This window comes from Paramormyrops kingsleyae, chromosome 14 (genome assembly GCF_048594095.1).
Source record: "Paramormyrops kingsleyae isolate MSU_618 chromosome 14, PKINGS_0.4, whole genome shotgun sequence".
NCBI classification, from domain to species: Eukaryota; Metazoa; Chordata; class Actinopteri; order Osteoglossiformes; family Mormyridae; genus Paramormyrops; species Paramormyrops kingsleyae.
In genome coordinates this window covers 19794958-19813066 of record NC_132810.1, presented here as the reverse complement: position 1 = coordinate 19813066, position 18109 = coordinate 19794958, and the positions used below count along the sequence as shown (strand labels likewise).

Genomic DNA, 18109 nt, shown 5'->3' with positions numbered 1-18109 from the left:
GTTACTAAAGGGGGGGGGGAGGGGAGGTTTCAATCAACTCCTTGGCTTTACCACTAGGTGGAGCGATGCATCCACTGTCAGCAATCTAAACTCCTGGTGCCTCTCAGCTCCTCCTATCCTCCGCCATCTTTGCCATACCAGACACCAAACACCGCCCTACAAGTGTCACCTGGTTCTGCCCACCGTGACCACGACCTCCCTAGGGGGCTCCCGATGTGACTGCTGCCACCTTGCTGACCCTCTAGGACATCTGATCCTCAGAACCGGGGGTCGGGGGATGGGGGGGACCAGGTTCTCTGTGATACCACCCCTCTAAGGCCCCTTTCGAGACACCGGGATACTCTCTGTCTACATTATTCATCGGCTGAAATACTCCGAGGCCAGCATCTGTATATGCTAAAATATTAATCCGCTTGGCATTTCAAAGACTTATAGAAGCAACAAAAACAAATGGGGGAGGGAGGGGGGGGCTTCTGTTCAATGTAGCTTCCTGCTCCTTTATAAACCTTTGAGTCAAGTGCTCGATTCCAACCGAGATCATTGGTTCTGTCAAAAGACGACACAGAGGGCAACGGGAGCCTCAGCCTCCTGCACCCGCCACTCTGTCTGCACCCGCGCAGCGACCGCTCCCCGTCGCATTTCTGCCAGGCGGGATCCTGTGGAAAGTACCTGAACCCTATCAGCTTACCAGGGGCATCGCTTACCGCAGACTGTGCGCCTACGGATAACCAAAACATCAATATTCCTTTCACAAACCGACTCAAGTCACACTCTTGGAGATAAAAGTGGAAATAAAGTCTCCCAGGAGCATCAATGGTAGGCGGTCATGTCTAAGGCCACATTCTTGCATGAATAATCAAAATTATATTACTGAATTCCTTATTAATAAATGCACAAATTGTCAAGAGCATAAATGAAGATCATAAATTCACAACAGAATCAGAAATGATGTGGTACAACATTTAGGCAGCTCTTACTTGATTACGGTCCCTTTGGTGCCCCCTGATGTTGTGAGCATGACCCTGGTGGTGAGGCTGACTTTCAGATCCTCCTGGTCCAGCCCCAGCAGCTCTGCACAGTACTCTAGCGTCGGACTGGACGTGTTCTTCAAGGTGCAGCCTCCTGGAGAGAGACACAGGCCTTCGGGGTTCAAAATCTCATTCATGGGCACGCACACAGCTTAAAAAAACATGAAGAAAAGCTCAATAATCCAGGTGCTGTTGGAACGACAAAAACATATTAAGCAGATGGGCCCATCATTAAAAATAAGATTCTAATCAGATGAGCTCTAGATCTTTTCCCATGTAACATCTCTGCGGAGTTTAAAACAGATCTGTCAAATACTTTTTGAGTTATTGTGCTAATGAGATAAGTCATCTGAGGTGGTGGACCGGTAACAAAACCAGCAGCAGGTCTTTCAGGGTACCTAGCTTCAGGTGCCGTGGAACTGCAGGACAGTCAAGGCTCCCTTAGTCCTTCTACAACCCAGACCGAGCTGGCTGTTCATATCTGGACACGGCAAGATCGCTGCAATACATCACTCAAGGGTGGAATGTGGGGAATAAAATTACACTCTAAACAAACTTAAGCACAAATGATTTAACACGGGGGTGTAATGTCTTGTGACCTACAGGGTCATCACTAAACTGTGTCATACTTCGGGATCATCTAAATAACACAGACTGTCTCAGGGTAGACCAGGAGGGCAACATCACTTCTTCGCTTGACTGGACAATTTCAAATCTTGATGACTAACTGGAAACTTCAGTGTCCTGCATAAAGTTCCCCGTCAGCATTTCCAACCAAGGAGGTACTATTTGCTTTTTGAAGACCTGATCGTCGTTGCAGGAGTCTAATCTTCAGCAAGCAGCACCTGATGGTTTCTCTGCAGGTTTGGCACCATGGCGATAAACTTCAAATCAATCCCTGGCATTCCCTTGCAAATGTTAAACCGTTTAACCCTTCGTAATGTGCGAGAATGAGCACACATTTCTGGAGTGGGCACCTATGAGCCAAAAAAGGCCTAGATAAATGAAAGTAGAACTGGCAAGACATCAAAGAATTGATCTGGCAGCAAGTACATGTGGGTCATGTCCCATCCACTGTGGCGATGGGGAAGAAGATGGGGAGGGACGTCACCTGAGGTACTGCCGGTGTCTTCAAAGTCGATGTTCCCCAGGTGTAAAACCCCTGCGACCACCCGGAAGAGGTTGAGCTTCTCAGCATCATCCAGGCCGATCTTCTTCATGGCCACGCACATCCTGTTGAAGTCACCCTGGTCGTCCAACAGTGGGTCCTTCAGGGCACTAAGCTTCAGGTGCTGTGGAACCGCAGGACAGTCAAGGCTCCATTAGCCCTTCTGGTACCACCCAGACTGAGCTGGCTGTTCATAACTGGACACGGCAACATCACTGCAATGCCACACTCAAGATGGACATCAAACATGCAATAAGACTCCCAAGCCACAAGGGGGCACTTATACTTCCCTGGGCACACCTCGAACCAAACAAGGAGAGGGCATGCAGAATATTGCAGTTATTTCATATAAAATAACATAATCAGAATGCCACAGTACGAATGGACAATCCTTGTGTGGTGACAGTGCAACAACAATTACATTAAGTGGTTTCGCTTCTGCAAAAAAGGTCACATTTCCAAATTATGGTGGATCGCAGCTGAATATAACCTGCTAGACTCACTGCAGAGCCAAAATGTCTTCACAGTAAAAGCAAGACAGTAAGTAGGCTACCATCACAGCTATACGTGCTGTGCTGTTGTATACCGTACATTGCAATATGATTTCGTTAAAGACCTGGTGCATTTTTAGTTTGTACCTGACTGCCGATAAAAACGACAGCATCGTGCTCGGAGTGCAGTGGATTTTGTAGCCGAACCAGATTTTTGGGTGCGATCAGGGCATCATCCAGGTGGCATTCTGGGAAACTAGTTAAAACGGCACTTCAGATCCCACACCGTTGGCATAAAACCAAAACGCTTAATTAACGAGCAGCGGCATGCGCCTCCGCTTTAGACGGCTTCGATGCGGAGGCGGGCATTCACGGCACACAAGCACAGGCGAATCACCTTATCCTGCGTTAAACAGAGGAGGTGCCGTGTGGAGAGACGGCGTGGAATTAATGTCAGCAGGGAGTACATGGTGTTAACAGACAGTGTGGAAAAAGGAACAAAGACTCGCACCATGGGGCCCATATTTGTGGGGGGAAAAAAACCCAGTATTCAACCTGTGGGTCTTTATGAACATGTCTAAAGTTCACGCAGATTGACACTAAAAATAGCAGCCAGACTAATAAAGGAATCGTTAAGGTAGCTTTTGAACCGAGTACTTAAAATATCTCCATATATCTACAGACTTTGACATCTTTAGGAAGAATTCCTAGGATCTTTAGGGAATCGTTTCAAAGCACCAAACGTTGCGCGAGTCGCACCGCAGGTGGCCTTTTGTAACTGTGCTAAGTGGAAGCTAATTAAAAATAATCCCCTTAAAAGTGCTAGATGGCGAGTAACACCAGCTACACCACAGACATGCATAATTAGAGCATTAAGTAGAAAAAAAAGCCTTTTCAGTAATCAGTAAGTAATTAGCAATTAATGTTGCTTATTATTACTTGAAGATAATTAATAGCACAGAATCACTCAACAGATAAGTACCTAACACATATTTTGTCTATGTCATTAATAAGGCCTAGTTCTTAAGGGAAAATTATATTTTGTTTATTGATAGGTGTGTATACAGCAGTCAGCAATAGGAACATCTGCCCGGCTACATTTTCGGAAAATACACGACCTTTGGGTAATAATTACCATTAAGCTAATTCGGAGCAGAATTCATGTCTACACCGAGATAATTGCAAGTAATTTCACTGCACTCAATGTCCTGTTAATTACGGAGAAAAAATATGTGGAACTGATTAATCGTATCTGACAGCGAAATCTCATCCACTAAAATGCAAAATGTATAAGTTGTGTAAAACTGTAAGTATGAAGACATACCTGCAATACTATACAAGAACGATCTGCAAGATATTTTCCAATGTATTAACTCTAATCATCTTTAAAAAAAATATTTTAATAAAATTACCATAACCTGTTCTCTCGGTAATTATAAGAAAGATAAGCTTCACTAACTTGGAACACTCAAAAGCCTGTTTATAAAGGTGAGGTACATTAACAGGGACATTTTGTGAAAAATATCCCCTAATTTCCCTAATTTACAGGCGTGACTTTGCCCTGAATTTGTGGTGGAGAGATGCTGAAGGATGCAGGTTTAAACGTTCCCTACCTCTGGACTCTTGCGGTTCTGCAGAATCTGTTTTTCAGTGTCTTTGTTTGCGAAGAAGCGCGTGCATCCTCGATTCAGATACTGTCAAGAGAGAAGAAGCAAATAAATATTTAAACTGTACACAATAAAAATGTAAGCCAATACTATGTTATCAGATAAGGAAAGTAATCCTGAACCGAGTAATGCAAATAGTGGAGGGAAGTAATTCGGATAGTTATGCCATGCAGTGTTACCGATTTTAATATCATGTCACTAATACAAAATGCCCACCGGACCAATCTCAGCTAACGTCATTTGCACCGCTAGAGGTACACAGCTCAGGGCGATGTGTGCCTCAGACGTGGGTTAGGATATCATGCCTATGATCAGAAGGTCACTGGTTCAAATCCCAGAGTCGGCAGAGTGATGTCACCATTGGGCCCCTTAGCAAGGTACTTAACCCCCAGTTGGTCCAGTGACCGGGTAACCCAGATTTTTTTCAAAAAGTGTGCTTTGCTTTGGATAAAAGTGTCTGTTTAATAAATGTATTTCGATTCAAATTCCTACGCCTCACATCCACCCGGTTAGCATTCCTCTGTTTGACAGTACACTCCATATCCAGAGTGTGAAAAAGAGGGAACAGCCACACTCAATGCGGCGCAGAGGCTGGATTCACATAACCGGCCAGCGAATTAACGGGCCACCGTCCACTGAGCCACAGAGACGGTGACAGCAAGACACTTAATAAGTTCACAGAAATGTTAATATCCCTGTAAACAAGAGCAGCCCTATAAATCACCATAATGGCTGACTTTTCAGCAGGCTATTTTGCTCCAGATAATTTGGAAATTGCAATTGATAACTGGAAAAAAAAACACCAGCGTTAACATTTATGAGGAGAAAAAAACGCTCACTAGAGCAAGGTACATCAATTAAGACCAATAATTCTCATGCTACACCTAAAAGCTCATAAATAAAAACGATTTCTTTGTTTTCATTTCCAACATGATGAAATGCAAATGTCAAACACGGCCAGAACGGTATCAGATAATTCTTTTTATTAAATATGAAATATTATATTGGAGTTTTATTTTTATGAGTCTCAGGGACTTGGATAATGGTGAATAGACAATTATGTGAGCAAAAAGTTATAGAAAGTTTTAATTTTAGGCCTGGTAAAAAAAAAAAAGCGATTAAGTTATCAACACTATGACAACATGCATAATTGTAAGGTAATGAGCAGAGAACCAGAAAAATGAGGGAGCTGACAGCAAACGACGGCCCTGACAATTGACCTACTGCACCAGCATCACACCTTTGCATCACATGCTTTACTGAAAGAACCAAGCTCACAACACAGGAAAACATATCAAATGTAGCTGTTATTTGTTTATACTTTCAACTACCATATTGCTTTGCTGGTTGCGGACACTATTAAGTATATTCTAGCGACATCTAGTGGTCATTAAAAAAACAGTTTCATTAAGTCAGATCTTAACACTTATCTAGTCCCTTTAATGTCTTATCTGGGGAGAAATATGCAAATTAGGCAAAGTAGTAGCATTTACAGTATTGAGGTAATTAAACATCATTAGCATTCTTGCTGATAACCAACTACATATTTATAAAAATGACAAATAAATTGAATAAGATTCTGTTCCTATTAGCTTGACATGATAGTGCTGGACTCACATAACATCCACCATGCACACAGCCAGAAGGGGTGATGAGTAAACTCTGTTCAGATACCATATTCTGAAGATCGAATTCCCATCTCACCCTAAAGTTGTCCGGGGATCCAAGATGCAGCTTTTGTCGGATTTCCTCAGAGGCTCCGGCACACAGACGATAAAAGATGTGGTAGTTCCTCTCCTCCTTGCTCTGCATGCAGATGCGAGACTTCTCCAGTAGGTAGTGGGACACGAAACCCCCCACCACTGTGTTCTGAATGGTACGGACGAGACAGGTGGCTAATGTTAGCAAGCCCCCTCACCCTTAACAGTAATACTTATCAAAGTGCACTTTGCCTATGATCGCTGAGAAACGCCATCGCTTAATACGCCTCACGCGGGACAACTGTACCTTCTCGTTGAAATGGATCTCCACAAACTTCCCGAACCGGCTGCTGTTGTTGTTCCGGACAGTTTTCGCGTTGCCGAAGGCTTCCAGCAGAGGGTTGGCTGCAGAGAAACAGTGACTGTTCAACACCAGCCATGACAGGGATTCGTTTGCCTAACATAACACTGAAAATCCCAACCGAAAAGCGTTTTGTTGTTCTCCAGGTTCCAGATTTACCCCGTTACTGTGTTTGGAAGGTTACAATTAGAGTTAGTAATTATTTGCCAGGGGTGATTTTATCATTTGGAGAACATAACTGGGGCCATAATTCATACAGAAGGGCCGGACTTATTATCAGCCAATGACAGATTTTGAATGTGTGAGTGACAGTGAAGGGGACATTATGGGGGCCAATCACCTTCGAGCTGGCCCCTATAGCTCCACCCCTGTTGACTGCATTTGTAAACTTGAAGCCCCTTATTTATTTTAATGATGAATTCAGTTTTTTTTTCTTTAATGAAACTTCTACGTGACTTTATTACACATACAATCAGTACCTTCAACTATTCTCTCATCGATATCTTGACCCGTGCCATACGACGTTGTTAAATACCTGAAGAAAAAGAACATTAAAACAAACAATAAGCTGGAAAAAAACACTTTAATAATATTGCTTAGAAGTATAATTTAACATAAATACCCTCTAATATATTTGCATATTTTTTTTAAATAAATCAGTACATCCATAAACTCGTTTTAGACACATACCATCACCATCTCAGAAAAATACATTTTACAAAAAATAGGGATTCAGCATCTTCGCTGCTTGGACCCCATAATAAATATTTTTTGGGAATATCGCAAATGGGGTGGGGGGGATAACTCATACCTGAGAACAAACTTAGTGTTTTCCGTCTTTCCAGCTCCCGATTCCCCGGATACGATGATCGACTGGCTCAACTTAAGAACCTTCATGTCGCGGTAAGCCTTGTCCGCTGAGAAAAAAAAACAAAAGTATGGCTTCATGCTCCATTACTTACACATTTTAAACACTAAGGAGGACAAAATCCATGGCAAGGTTTCAAAGGGTGGGTAACACTCTGAAAAGATGTTGCTCCTGCCATTTAAGCAGCAATACAGAGGTATATTAACGAAAATTGGGGGATAGGAAATGTTTTACAGCCAGCCAGTCACCCATCACCTCTTAGCGTGACGACGCATGGGGCAACTATCTGACCAGATTCCCATTGATATTGGGCAAAATAATCCTATTTGAAAAGCTTTGATTGGCAGTAGGCAACTTTCCATGATCATCCAGATGCAGATGAGTTGCCCTTTTTCTCACTTGGTTGGCAGTTGCCCGGCAACACTGCTCAGAAAGTTGCCCTGTGTATCATCGCCTTTTTGGCATCACAGATGAGTTGCATACCGATGAAATAAAGATGCTGTTATTGCATTGAGCGTGCAGGCAAGAGCACCAATGACATAAGGAAATGTACAGCCACACTAGGGAAACTTCATATACTGTCTTGACAGTCAGTTAATACCAGCCACAACTTAAGCAATACATGTTCAGATAAATAGTAGTGAAGAAAGCATTTGGATCCATCCATCCATCCATCGCACGTCTTCAGAATGTGGGAGGTACTGTGCAGATGGGATGTAATAGCCCCCCTCCCCCAAGCATGATGCTCACCGACTGCGTAAACGTGGGGTGGCAGTGTGCCCAGGGATTTCCCCTGGTACTGCTTGATGGTTTCCGCAGAGTAGAGTTTGGGAATGTCATAATAAGGATTCACCGCAATCAGGATGTTGGCGACGAAGGTCTAGCAGGAAGAGTGAGTGATAAAAGTCACATTGCAGAAGGTAATCCGGGAAGACATCCCAGCCCCAAGAACGCCGTCAGGCACACAGAAGCACGTCAGGAGGAACATCTGGCTGACAGGCTGGTTTCCACAGACCAGACCAAGGCGTGAGGTTTAAAAGATGCTCAGTTACTCCTCACCTCAACCAGATAGGGGGGGGAGGCAGGCTCGTCACCGCAATAGACCTAATTAACTTCATGGTGCAACATGATAGCGATGCAGGAGAGATTAGGAGGGTCACCTGAGATGGGGGGGGGGGGGGGGTTGGGTTTGTTGAGGGTGGGGTAGGGACAGAGAGACAGCCCCCCCCAACAACAACAGCCCTCAGGACGCTCAGGAAACTCAGGAAGGGAGGCGGGACACAAATAACACCGCTGTCTCCTGCCACTACAATCTCTGTTACTGCTACACCCATGGGGACCTGGAAAATTCAGGAAGGAGGACGATTCCCAAACGAGTTCAAATGTGGGGAATTATTCTGCGTCCAAGTTGTGACTGAACCACCTCATGAATTACGCAAATTCACGGGGAAAATGAAAACCTCTCTCTGTATTACAGGGGCCCGGAGACGGAAAGGGAGCCCAATACTTACATATATTTTATCTTTGCTGTAGCGAACACGGATGTTGTTCAGCAGGGTGGCTTCATTCAGGTACATGAGGGAGCCTGGGACAGAATAAAATGGATTCCTTTGTTTTCATTTCCGACATGATAAAACGCAAACGTCAAACACGGCTGGAACTGTTCAAAATCACCCAAATCACAGACAACACATGACGGAATCAAAATGCCTCACGTGACACGAAACATTATAGCAAACTGAGGTTCTATAATTTTGCCCCCTGATGATTTTTTTTTTTAACTAAAGATTAATTACCGTCTCCCCGTCCATCATTAACTTACAGTTGTCTTCAACATGTTTGTTGACATCATCCTCAGCAGGGAACACTTGGCTGATTGGTGCTAAAAGAGTCTACAAAAGATGACAGAAATATATACATCTCAATACCTTTAATTTTCTCACACACACACACACACACACACAGGATTCATATCATTATGGTGACTCTCCATTCATTTATATGGGAAAAACCCTACACAGGCAACAGAGGCATTGCAAACTTTTAAATTTCTATAAATAAAAATATAAATATATATCATGAAGGTGCAGCCAAGAAATCTGCAGCAGCTGCGTGATGCTATCATATCAACATGGACCAAAGTCTCTGGTACGTTTCATGCACCCTGTTGAATCTGTGCCACTTTCATTTAAGGCAATTCTGAAGGCAAAAGCAGGTCCAACCCAACGCTGACAAGGTGTAAATAATCAAGTGGCCAGTGAGTATCACTGGTTATTCTGATGGAAAAGATGTGTGTTGGTTTTGATTTTGGCCTGTACCTCTAAAGAGGCGCCATACGACAGAGCAAACTGTCCTCCTCCTTTTCATGGGGTCACGGCGAATCAGTGTCGCATCAACAATCCACATTCCGAGCCTGAGCCGTCATGGTGAATCATGATAATTGTTGAGGGGGGGGGGGGTGATTTGACCCTCCAGCCAGTGCCCCCCCCCCTTTCCACCACATTAAAGAACCCCCCCCCGTAATAAAGTCGGCCTGTTTAAAGAGTGCTGGCTCCTCCGCACAATGACACATTGTTGCCGCCGTGCGTCACGTGGCCCCCGGCTGCCGTACCCTCACGCGAGCGGGATTGGGGGGGGGCGCATACGCAGCACAGACAAGACCGTGGCGTGAAACAGGCACCAATGAAGACAGACCAGCATTGTGTGTTGACCCGCTACAGCTCCAGGCTCGGCGGCTGGGAACGGAGGCGCTCGCTGCTCGCTAATGAGCGTGTTTCACACGGCGGGCCACCTCTCAACTCGCAGCCGGGCCGCAGGAGGCCTTCAATGGTTGGAGGAATTTGTATGGGATGCAACTCGACCTCCACTTGCGGTTTAGGATTCTGACGGACAAGGGAGTAGCGTGTCTTCGGGGGGGGAGAGTCGGATAACGGGAATATTGGGCGCCTTCGATCCACCACTCCTTTTTTGTGTAGCTACCATAAATGTTGGGTTTATAGTCACTTCCGCCCCCAGTCACCCTACCCACACCCAACCTATCGCTTATTACCCAGAAGCCCCTCAAATACCCAGGCTCGAATTAGCCCTTCTCCCGTACCGACTCGTACCGAAACTGAAAATTTTTGTGCAGCCCCACTTCTTCTATACTGATCCTTTTCCAGCTCCCTCCCTTGGGGCTCATAAGAGAAATACCGTTCACCCTATAAAAACCAGTCCATTCTCCCCCCTCCCGAGTCACATGGTTTTGTTTTTCCACTGTTCTGACCAGAATGGTTCTCACATTTCCACTGTGCTCCTTTGCATGGCAACACACAGCGTCCATCATAGGGTCTCTGAAGGAGGTAGTGAAGTGAACAGGGGGACGCAGTGGTTACATGCTCTCACTAGCCCGGCATCATGCCAGATATTAATATGCACATGCAACTGTCACACCACAAGGACCACGATACCGAAAAATCAATGTTACGCTAAAACATTTTTACTCTGTCATACGCAGGTATCAATTTAGCGAAAAAAGCCAGAGGAGAAGTGGTCATTCGTCTTCCGCTGTATGGAAATATTTTGGATTCCATAGAAACAATAATCGGCAAAGATAAATGACTTTTCACGCTGCGTTGTGTCTATCAATAGATAAGATTTATTTGGCTGCAGTTTGCTTTGAGTACATTTTCAACTGCAATATTTATCACAAAACATTTCAAACAACGGAACGTGCATTTTCCCACTCGAGTCGTTCAGCCCCTAAGCCTAACTTACCTTGCCCTTCTGATTCAGGGGCTCTATGGTCAGCGTGTCGGCCCCGATGTCCACGATGACTCCCAGCTGGAAGCCCTCCGTCGGGTGGGGTGCCCACACTGGTTTCCCGTCCTCCATTGCTCACGGCGTCCGAGCTGCGGAGCAGAAGAGGAGGTGCAGGTGTGGCTAAGCACGGCTTGCTAATACCTTACAGGATCCACATGGAATTGCAGATTGGACATTATTATCCTTCAGAAATAAAGCAACATCGCTCCCTTTTAATTGTCCTCTCACTAGATGTTAGATAAAACATCACCATTTATTTCTAGCACAGGCTAAACCAAACCATCTCCACTGTGCCCTTCAGCACAGCCCTACCCCCCTCCCCCCCAAAAAAAAAAATGCTCCTGGGATGTTGGATAAATGAGATCCTGCACTTAGACTACAAGCTTCACTCTCAACTGTTTGTGTGTGCACGTCTGAAAGCAAAGCATGATGGGATATGTGAAAAAAAGCATTCCAGTGTACCTGTACCCGTACCTGTGCAAATGGCAAATAAAGGATCATGTGATTTCATATCACAGTTTGTGCTAAGCTGGGATGCCACCTCTGCGATAAGAATGTGACCTTAAGTACCACAAAGACATTACAGAATCACAAAAGCGTCACGAGAAACATTTAGCTGAAGAAGAAATGTCACCCATCATTTTACTGTTTCTTTTTTTTTTTTGGCATGACAGCTTTATCAGCCAGCAAATACCACGGCGTTGTGCAAACTGCAGGGAGGATTGTGCAATCGACAGCCTGCTTGTGGGATTTCAAAAAAAAAAAAGAACACGACGGAATATTCAGCTTGGCTTCAGAGCCCACATTGCAGGATTGAGCTGCCAGCTTGTCTTATAATACACAAGATCTTATCAAAGGTGATCAAATGAGGACCAATCACAGGTGGCCTTGCTCTGGCGAGCAGAGCAGCGCTTCTCAGAAACTCTGACTGGCGTTTAATCACCTCAGAGCATGACTGAACTTGAGCATCTCCGAAAACAGTCGCTCATCACCTTGGCATTTCTCTTCCTGCTTGAATTACTTCCCTAAAAACAAACACTTCAGAAAAGGCCCAACAAATTTTTATTTATTCAGAAGTGAAGGAAGTACGGAAGAACATGCTATATGGCATGACACCTTTTCGGAGTGCTGGACCGTAAACAAGAATAAATCAAATGACAAAGGAATATGTCGCACTTTGGTCAGTGTGCTGACGATGCTGTTGGGATGTCTCTTGGACACAAAGACTCGTTTACCGTGTTAAGTTTCAATAATTCAGTCAATCCCCTGTGACTTTGCAACAACCGAGTTATTGTCTGCACACTGGAAAATATCTGCATCATCAGCTGGACTAGACCAACACCTCTAAAAATAATTAATACCCACGAGGAAATATGATGAACTGTCCACCACGAGATGAGGACTGCCAAGCTAATGAGCTAAAGATCGAACATTCGCATTCAAAGGCTTCCCTTCAAGTGCCTCTTAACGTGGTAATGCTGATAGATGAGAATCAAGAACCATCAAAAGATACAGCCTAGATGTGTCCCAAAGTTTTCATATAAAATTAAAGCTAAGAAATAGTCAGTATCCTAACTGGGTGCTATTTAGAATTGATGTCAACACGTGGTGCTAAGTTAAGGCTAACTTTTGGCTTTGACAACTCAACTAAAGCTGAAACCACAAGACTGAAGGGAACATCGAGGTGCATCTTAAACTTCCAGACTATGATGTGAACGGCAACAGAAGCAGAGTAGACTTTCTCAGACAGACTGGAGGTTAGGAATCACAAACTTGATCTATACCTTTGGGTCAATGACAGACCTGATTTCTATAATCCTGTCTGGGTCAAATGCATGGTTAAAGCAGTAGATCAATGACCAGCTGTTGTTCAGACACAATGAATGACAAAAGAGGATTTATTTCCTCTCTAAGATAGGATCATACTGCTGGATTCAGCAGACATACGCTCCCAAGATGTATCTCGTCACCACACAATCTTTCCTGAGCAGCTACTCTGAATATTAAACTTCTGCTACTGAAGGGGGCTCTACTGAGAGGTGCATCACGACAAACAGCAGCTTGCAGAGTTGAGAGAGCTCAGGCCTAAGCAGACGGCGCACTGAGTCTGACTGCGGTATTCAAGACGCTGCGATAAAACGCCATAATCTCTGAATGGGTAATTGCGGTTTACTGATAGCGTTCTGGAAACACGCATTACGTAAACAATCAAGATCGACATGCGGTGCATTAGCCTCATGTTTATCCACAGCAATCGAGTCATTTTATTTAAATGCTCCACCACAATCACCCAAGGGAACATTTTTAATTTATTTTTTTTTAATCCCGGTGGTTCAAAACTGCAGACCAACTATAGACAGTATTTCACTTGAAGATGTTACTCTACACGTTACACCTTTTTTAAAGTATCCTTGAAAGTATTCCTGCAGGGACGTTAAAGTCGAGCCAGTAAAACAGAGAGCGCAGTACCATATTAAAGATGTGACCTTACAAAAATCCAAATGATCCCCAGAACAGTAATCAAAAAGAACCGCTAAATCTTAGCGATGTAACTTCTGAAAGCATTTAAACCACCGCTATCAGTGCTCCTTCCCACTGCCTGGATTATACTACATTTAGTTACATTTATTTTATTTAGCAGACTATTTTGTCCAAAGCAGCGTGAAAGGGGGCAGATAACACATTACAAACATTTGGTTGTCAAAGTCAACTAGGCATAAGTGCAGCCAGGCCGAGCTTCCGATGAATGCCCAGGTACAAGAGTAAGCAGCACTGGAGCAGACTGGCCACCAACAGACTGCCACTGCCGTCTGAAGACTGTCTCGACGCACAGCCAGAATGAGGCGAACTAACGACCCGAGCCGCCCATGCTAACAAGCTACCGTAGCCTAACAAGCCTGGATGACTCAGCGTCTCAGTTCCCACAGGAAATGTGGTAAACAGAGCAGCTATATTAAATGCACAGCAAACGTATCCTGGCTTCAAACACGCAACACGCAAGTGACTTAATGATGATGTCATTTCAATACCGCAGTGAAAACAGTGCAGACTGAAGTGTAATAAGTGGGAAAGGGCACCCCCGCCCCCCCGCCCCACAATATTTAATGTGGCTCATCCATCCATCGCACTCAAGAATTAGACTTCTACATTTAAATTAACCATGTCCCCCCTTCCCCATATTAAACTGTCTCTTATGCCACTGCAACTTAGTATAAACATTTCAACAGAAATATTAAATCCGACGGATAGGGTCTCTCACACACGTTGCCAGTGTATGTTTTACTCCAGTCTAGACTGTCCCGCTGGTGCCTGTCATTTAATCACATCCGTAGTGATGTAGGGAGAGAGCTTTGTATATGAAAATGCGACGTCTTGAAAAGTAGCCGATGAAGTAAACAGACATTAAAATAACATGGTACTGGGGGGGGGGGGTTGGTCTCAGGAGGGAATCTCAGGACTCAGGTGACTCCAGGTAACCATGGAGATCCCTAACACTGCATTCCACCTGTTCCTTGCTGTGGGGTTTCTATACCCTGGTGTGCCGGCATGATCCGTTTTGTTTTGCAAGGAAAAAGCACCAGAGTCTTCCTGTCAGATGAAGGCCGTGCGGCTGTGTACCTGCGGTGTACTTCTTAAAAACACTTTTTTCACTGTCCTGATTCCACCTCACTCTCAATAGTCCCCGACAATGAAATACTGCAAACGAACCCGGACTGGTTACGTAATCTGGGCCCCACGTGGCTCCAGCGTTCCCACGGAATCCCAACAGCAGGATGTGAAAGATTTGCATATTTGCACATCACACAATCCGGACATATAGCACCAAAACCCGTGTGTGTATCTGCCGTATCGGAAGTGCCTTCAGCAAATTTAACATCTGCTCTCCGGGATTGCAAGCAGATAGAGATCACTATAAAAAAAATAATTAGAAAAACTTGAACATCTGGGAAGGGAGAAAGAGCGAGAGAGTGAGAGAGCGAGAGAGTGAGAGCGAGAGAGCAGCAGTCATGCAGTTTCCATATGAGGCAGGTGCTGCATTGGCGGGGAAATTTGGGGCATGTTTTGAGTAACCAGCAGGCAGTCAAAAGGGGGGCAACTTCACAGATACTCATTTGCCAACATGTTCCTGATGTTAGCAGTTTTTTTTTTGGGAGGAGACCTAATTTCTCCTGAAAACCACATTCCAAAGACTCCCTGGGTCTGACCACTATACAGCCACTGCTCTCTGAACCAAACTCATTTCCATTTCATTTCCATGAACATGATACACGACAGCAGTAGGAGGGACGTGCAATGTCAAGGACCAAGTAAATTAATTAAATCTTAAAACTGCTCGAGGTTTCCGGCAACCAACCTCATATGAAATTTTGCCGTCTGAGGCATTAATCATTTTCTGGGAGGTTTTTATTTTAACCATAAACAAAGCTGTTATCTAAATTCAAACTCAATTACAGCATTCACAATCATGAATTTCATTATAATTAGCTATATACTTTATTGCCCAGAGCCCAAATATATTTATAATGTGGACGCTGTTGAAAACAGGTTTAAAAATGCCTTCTGAAAATGCCTGAGAGGAAACAAAAGGGAATTTGAAATTAATGCAAATCTTTGCCTTCAGATGCAAAAGTAAAATGCCTCAGGACTTCCTTGCTGAATATCATTCACTGTGTTCTGCTTTTTCTGTTACATCTGATACACAACAGAACAGAAAAAAACAGCAGTTTAGAAAAGACGCAGCTTAGTGTGGATTATCGGGTCGCGTTACACACCCTTAAACACACCCCTGCGGCAGCAGCAGTAACACCACAGCCTGGCGTTCCAATTTTAGCTTTAATGAGAGCTTCTGCGAGAGCCACCACAGGCTGAAATCTATACTCTAGTGATGCAATCTCAGTAGCTGAGTGCTAAGCTCTACTCGTTAGCATCGTACGGGACAAAGGCAAACGTAAATCAGCACCAACTTGCCTTTTTAATACTTTATGCTGCGAGTGAAAATGATTATTACATGCCAGACAAAGCAAGTAAATTCAAAACAATACAAAACACTGCGATTTCGAAATAAATGCAACAACCAGCTTTTAAAATTCAAAATTCTTTTCAATCCATATTGATAAACTGTTCATTAAGATATAAATCTATATTCAAGTAAACTGTGTAACACAGGGTTAAGGACTATCCATCAGACCATCCATCCATCCATCCATCTTCCCCAATCTCTTATTCAGCAGATGTTCATGACGACCCCATCATGGGATACATTGGGCACAAAGCAGATATCACCAGTTCATTGCAGACCATCAAAACAATATCATATTCTATAGTCATTCTAACAGTTAAATGCCTGCTTCAAGATTACAGCAGTTTCAAGACCCCTGAATGCTCATAAAAGTTGTTATAGGTTCTGGTTGACTCCAGAACACCGACAGCCAAGCTAATACCAATCTTATCACATTAATCTGAGTTTTCATTGCAAAAATTCACAGCTACCAGCAAAGAACCTATGCTGCAGGATCTGGGCCATCTCAGTATATGTCTCAGCATACTGTGGCAGAAGATCAGAACCACACAAGATATTAATCATTTTAACTGTCAAAAAGAATGAATAAAATGTGTCTGTAACAATTCAGAACAACCAGTAGCGGACTCCGAGCAAGGGAATGCATATGGTGTAAAGAGACTTGGCCCAAACCACCTGAGTGTGTTCCCAGTTCAGAATACGAGTGAGATGTTTCTCCTGGCTGCTAGAGTCAGATTTCACTGGATGTGTGAGCTACGTGCTCACAACCCCCACCCCCATTGCCCCCCCCCCGACCCACCCTACATCAATGGAAAAACCAGCCGGCGGCCCAATGAAAGCCACCATCCATCCTGAAGATGTTTCCCGGTCTCCTCACAAAAAAGGCCGACTTGCATTTCCTGCTCGCATGGATGGTGGCGATAGCTGGGGGAAGGATGGGGTGGGGGTGGATGGAAAAACACATCTCCGGTATCTGGGAGGGGCAGGCCTGGCAGACGGACGGCAGGGGCCTGGCAGACGGACGGCAGGGTGAGCTAAACGAGAGGTCCCTGTACCTACTGGGGTCCCTGTACCTACTGGGGTCCCTGTACCTACTGGGATAAATAAAGTCATTTATATTACAGCACGAGCAACTGTGTTATACTGAGGTCACCCTTTGCCACCATAATATTACAATCATAACATATTACTGTCATGACATAGTTGCATCTTGGAAATTCAAGGATCTTCTTCAATTTCAGCGAGTGCCACAAGAGAGAGAAGCCAAAGCTTCAGGAAGCGATTCATCGGCAAACGTACAGTGCATTTAGGAGGGTCAACACCACAGAGCATTTAACTGCTAGAGTACTGCACTATTAACTGGAGCAGGACAACCAATCAGTTGCCGGAAGCCTCTGCCTGTATGCAAACGTGCTTTATTCATCAGGCCTGATTTCATTGTAAAAGAACCATCAAGAAACATTACAGTCAGTCTTTTTTTTCTATACAGCATTTCCCACCGATTCAGGGCAAAGGGCATCGCCATGAGGAGGTTTAGCAAGAAAAGAAATGTAACTGGATAAAACAGTAACTGTAGCTGAAGATTGTAAAATACAAATTATTTTGCCAGGGGGGCAGGGGGGGACAGATACAGGGTAAAGGACATGTCAACTACGACCGCAGTGACTCATTATGTTATCTCTCTGGGGAAGAATAAGTCCATTCAGGGACAGACAGATCTCCGCCACTCAGTTGGCGCGGCGGGGGGGCGGGGTGTTTCAATAGTGGAAAAGTGTTTATGCAAAACCTGGCCTGTCACTGATCAGGGACACTGCAGACGGCAGGGAAACCATGTACTGACAGGCAGTATCTGAAAAACCACCTGCGTACAGAATTGTGCTATTATAGATTTAATTACACTGTCACAAAAAAAGAGCACCAATGTGTACCTTTGCCTGTCACTGGGGCTATACCCTCAAGGATCTGCCAATTGTACCCTTACCTGTAGGTAAATGTACCTTTTAAG

At 44.4% G+C, this 18109-nt stretch overlaps 1 protein-coding gene across 7 annotated transcripts in view; it reads right to left on the bottom strand.

Annotated features, from left to right (window-relative positions):
- The window catches only part of myo6b (myosin VIb), a 38657-nt gene that overhangs the window by 18604 nt on the left and 1944 nt on the right, over positions 1–18109 (bottom strand). For all 7 annotated transcript variants that reach the window (XR_011982405.1, XM_072698782.1, XM_023839225.2 and 4 more), the window contains exons 2-12: positions 11040–11173; positions 9106–9175; positions 8795–8868; positions 8034–8163; positions 7227–7332; positions 6895–6950; positions 6362–6459; positions 6059–6223; positions 4301–4381; positions 2140–2320; positions 978–1122 (exon numbers count right to left, since the gene is read on the bottom strand). Coding sequence is in view for 6 of the 7 variants with exons in the window: in XM_072698782.1 (XP_072554883.1) it covers positions 978–1122; positions 2140–2320; positions 4301–4381; positions 6059–6223; positions 6362–6459; positions 6895–6950; positions 7227–7332; positions 8034–8163; positions 8795–8868; positions 9106–9175; positions 11040–11156 (1223 nt within the window). In the remaining variant the exon portion in view is untranslated. The remainder of the gene's footprint in view (positions 1–977; positions 1123–2139; positions 2321–4300; positions 4382–6058; positions 6224–6361; positions 6460–6894; positions 6951–7226; positions 7333–8033; positions 8164–8794; positions 8869–9105; positions 9176–11039; positions 11174–18109) is intronic.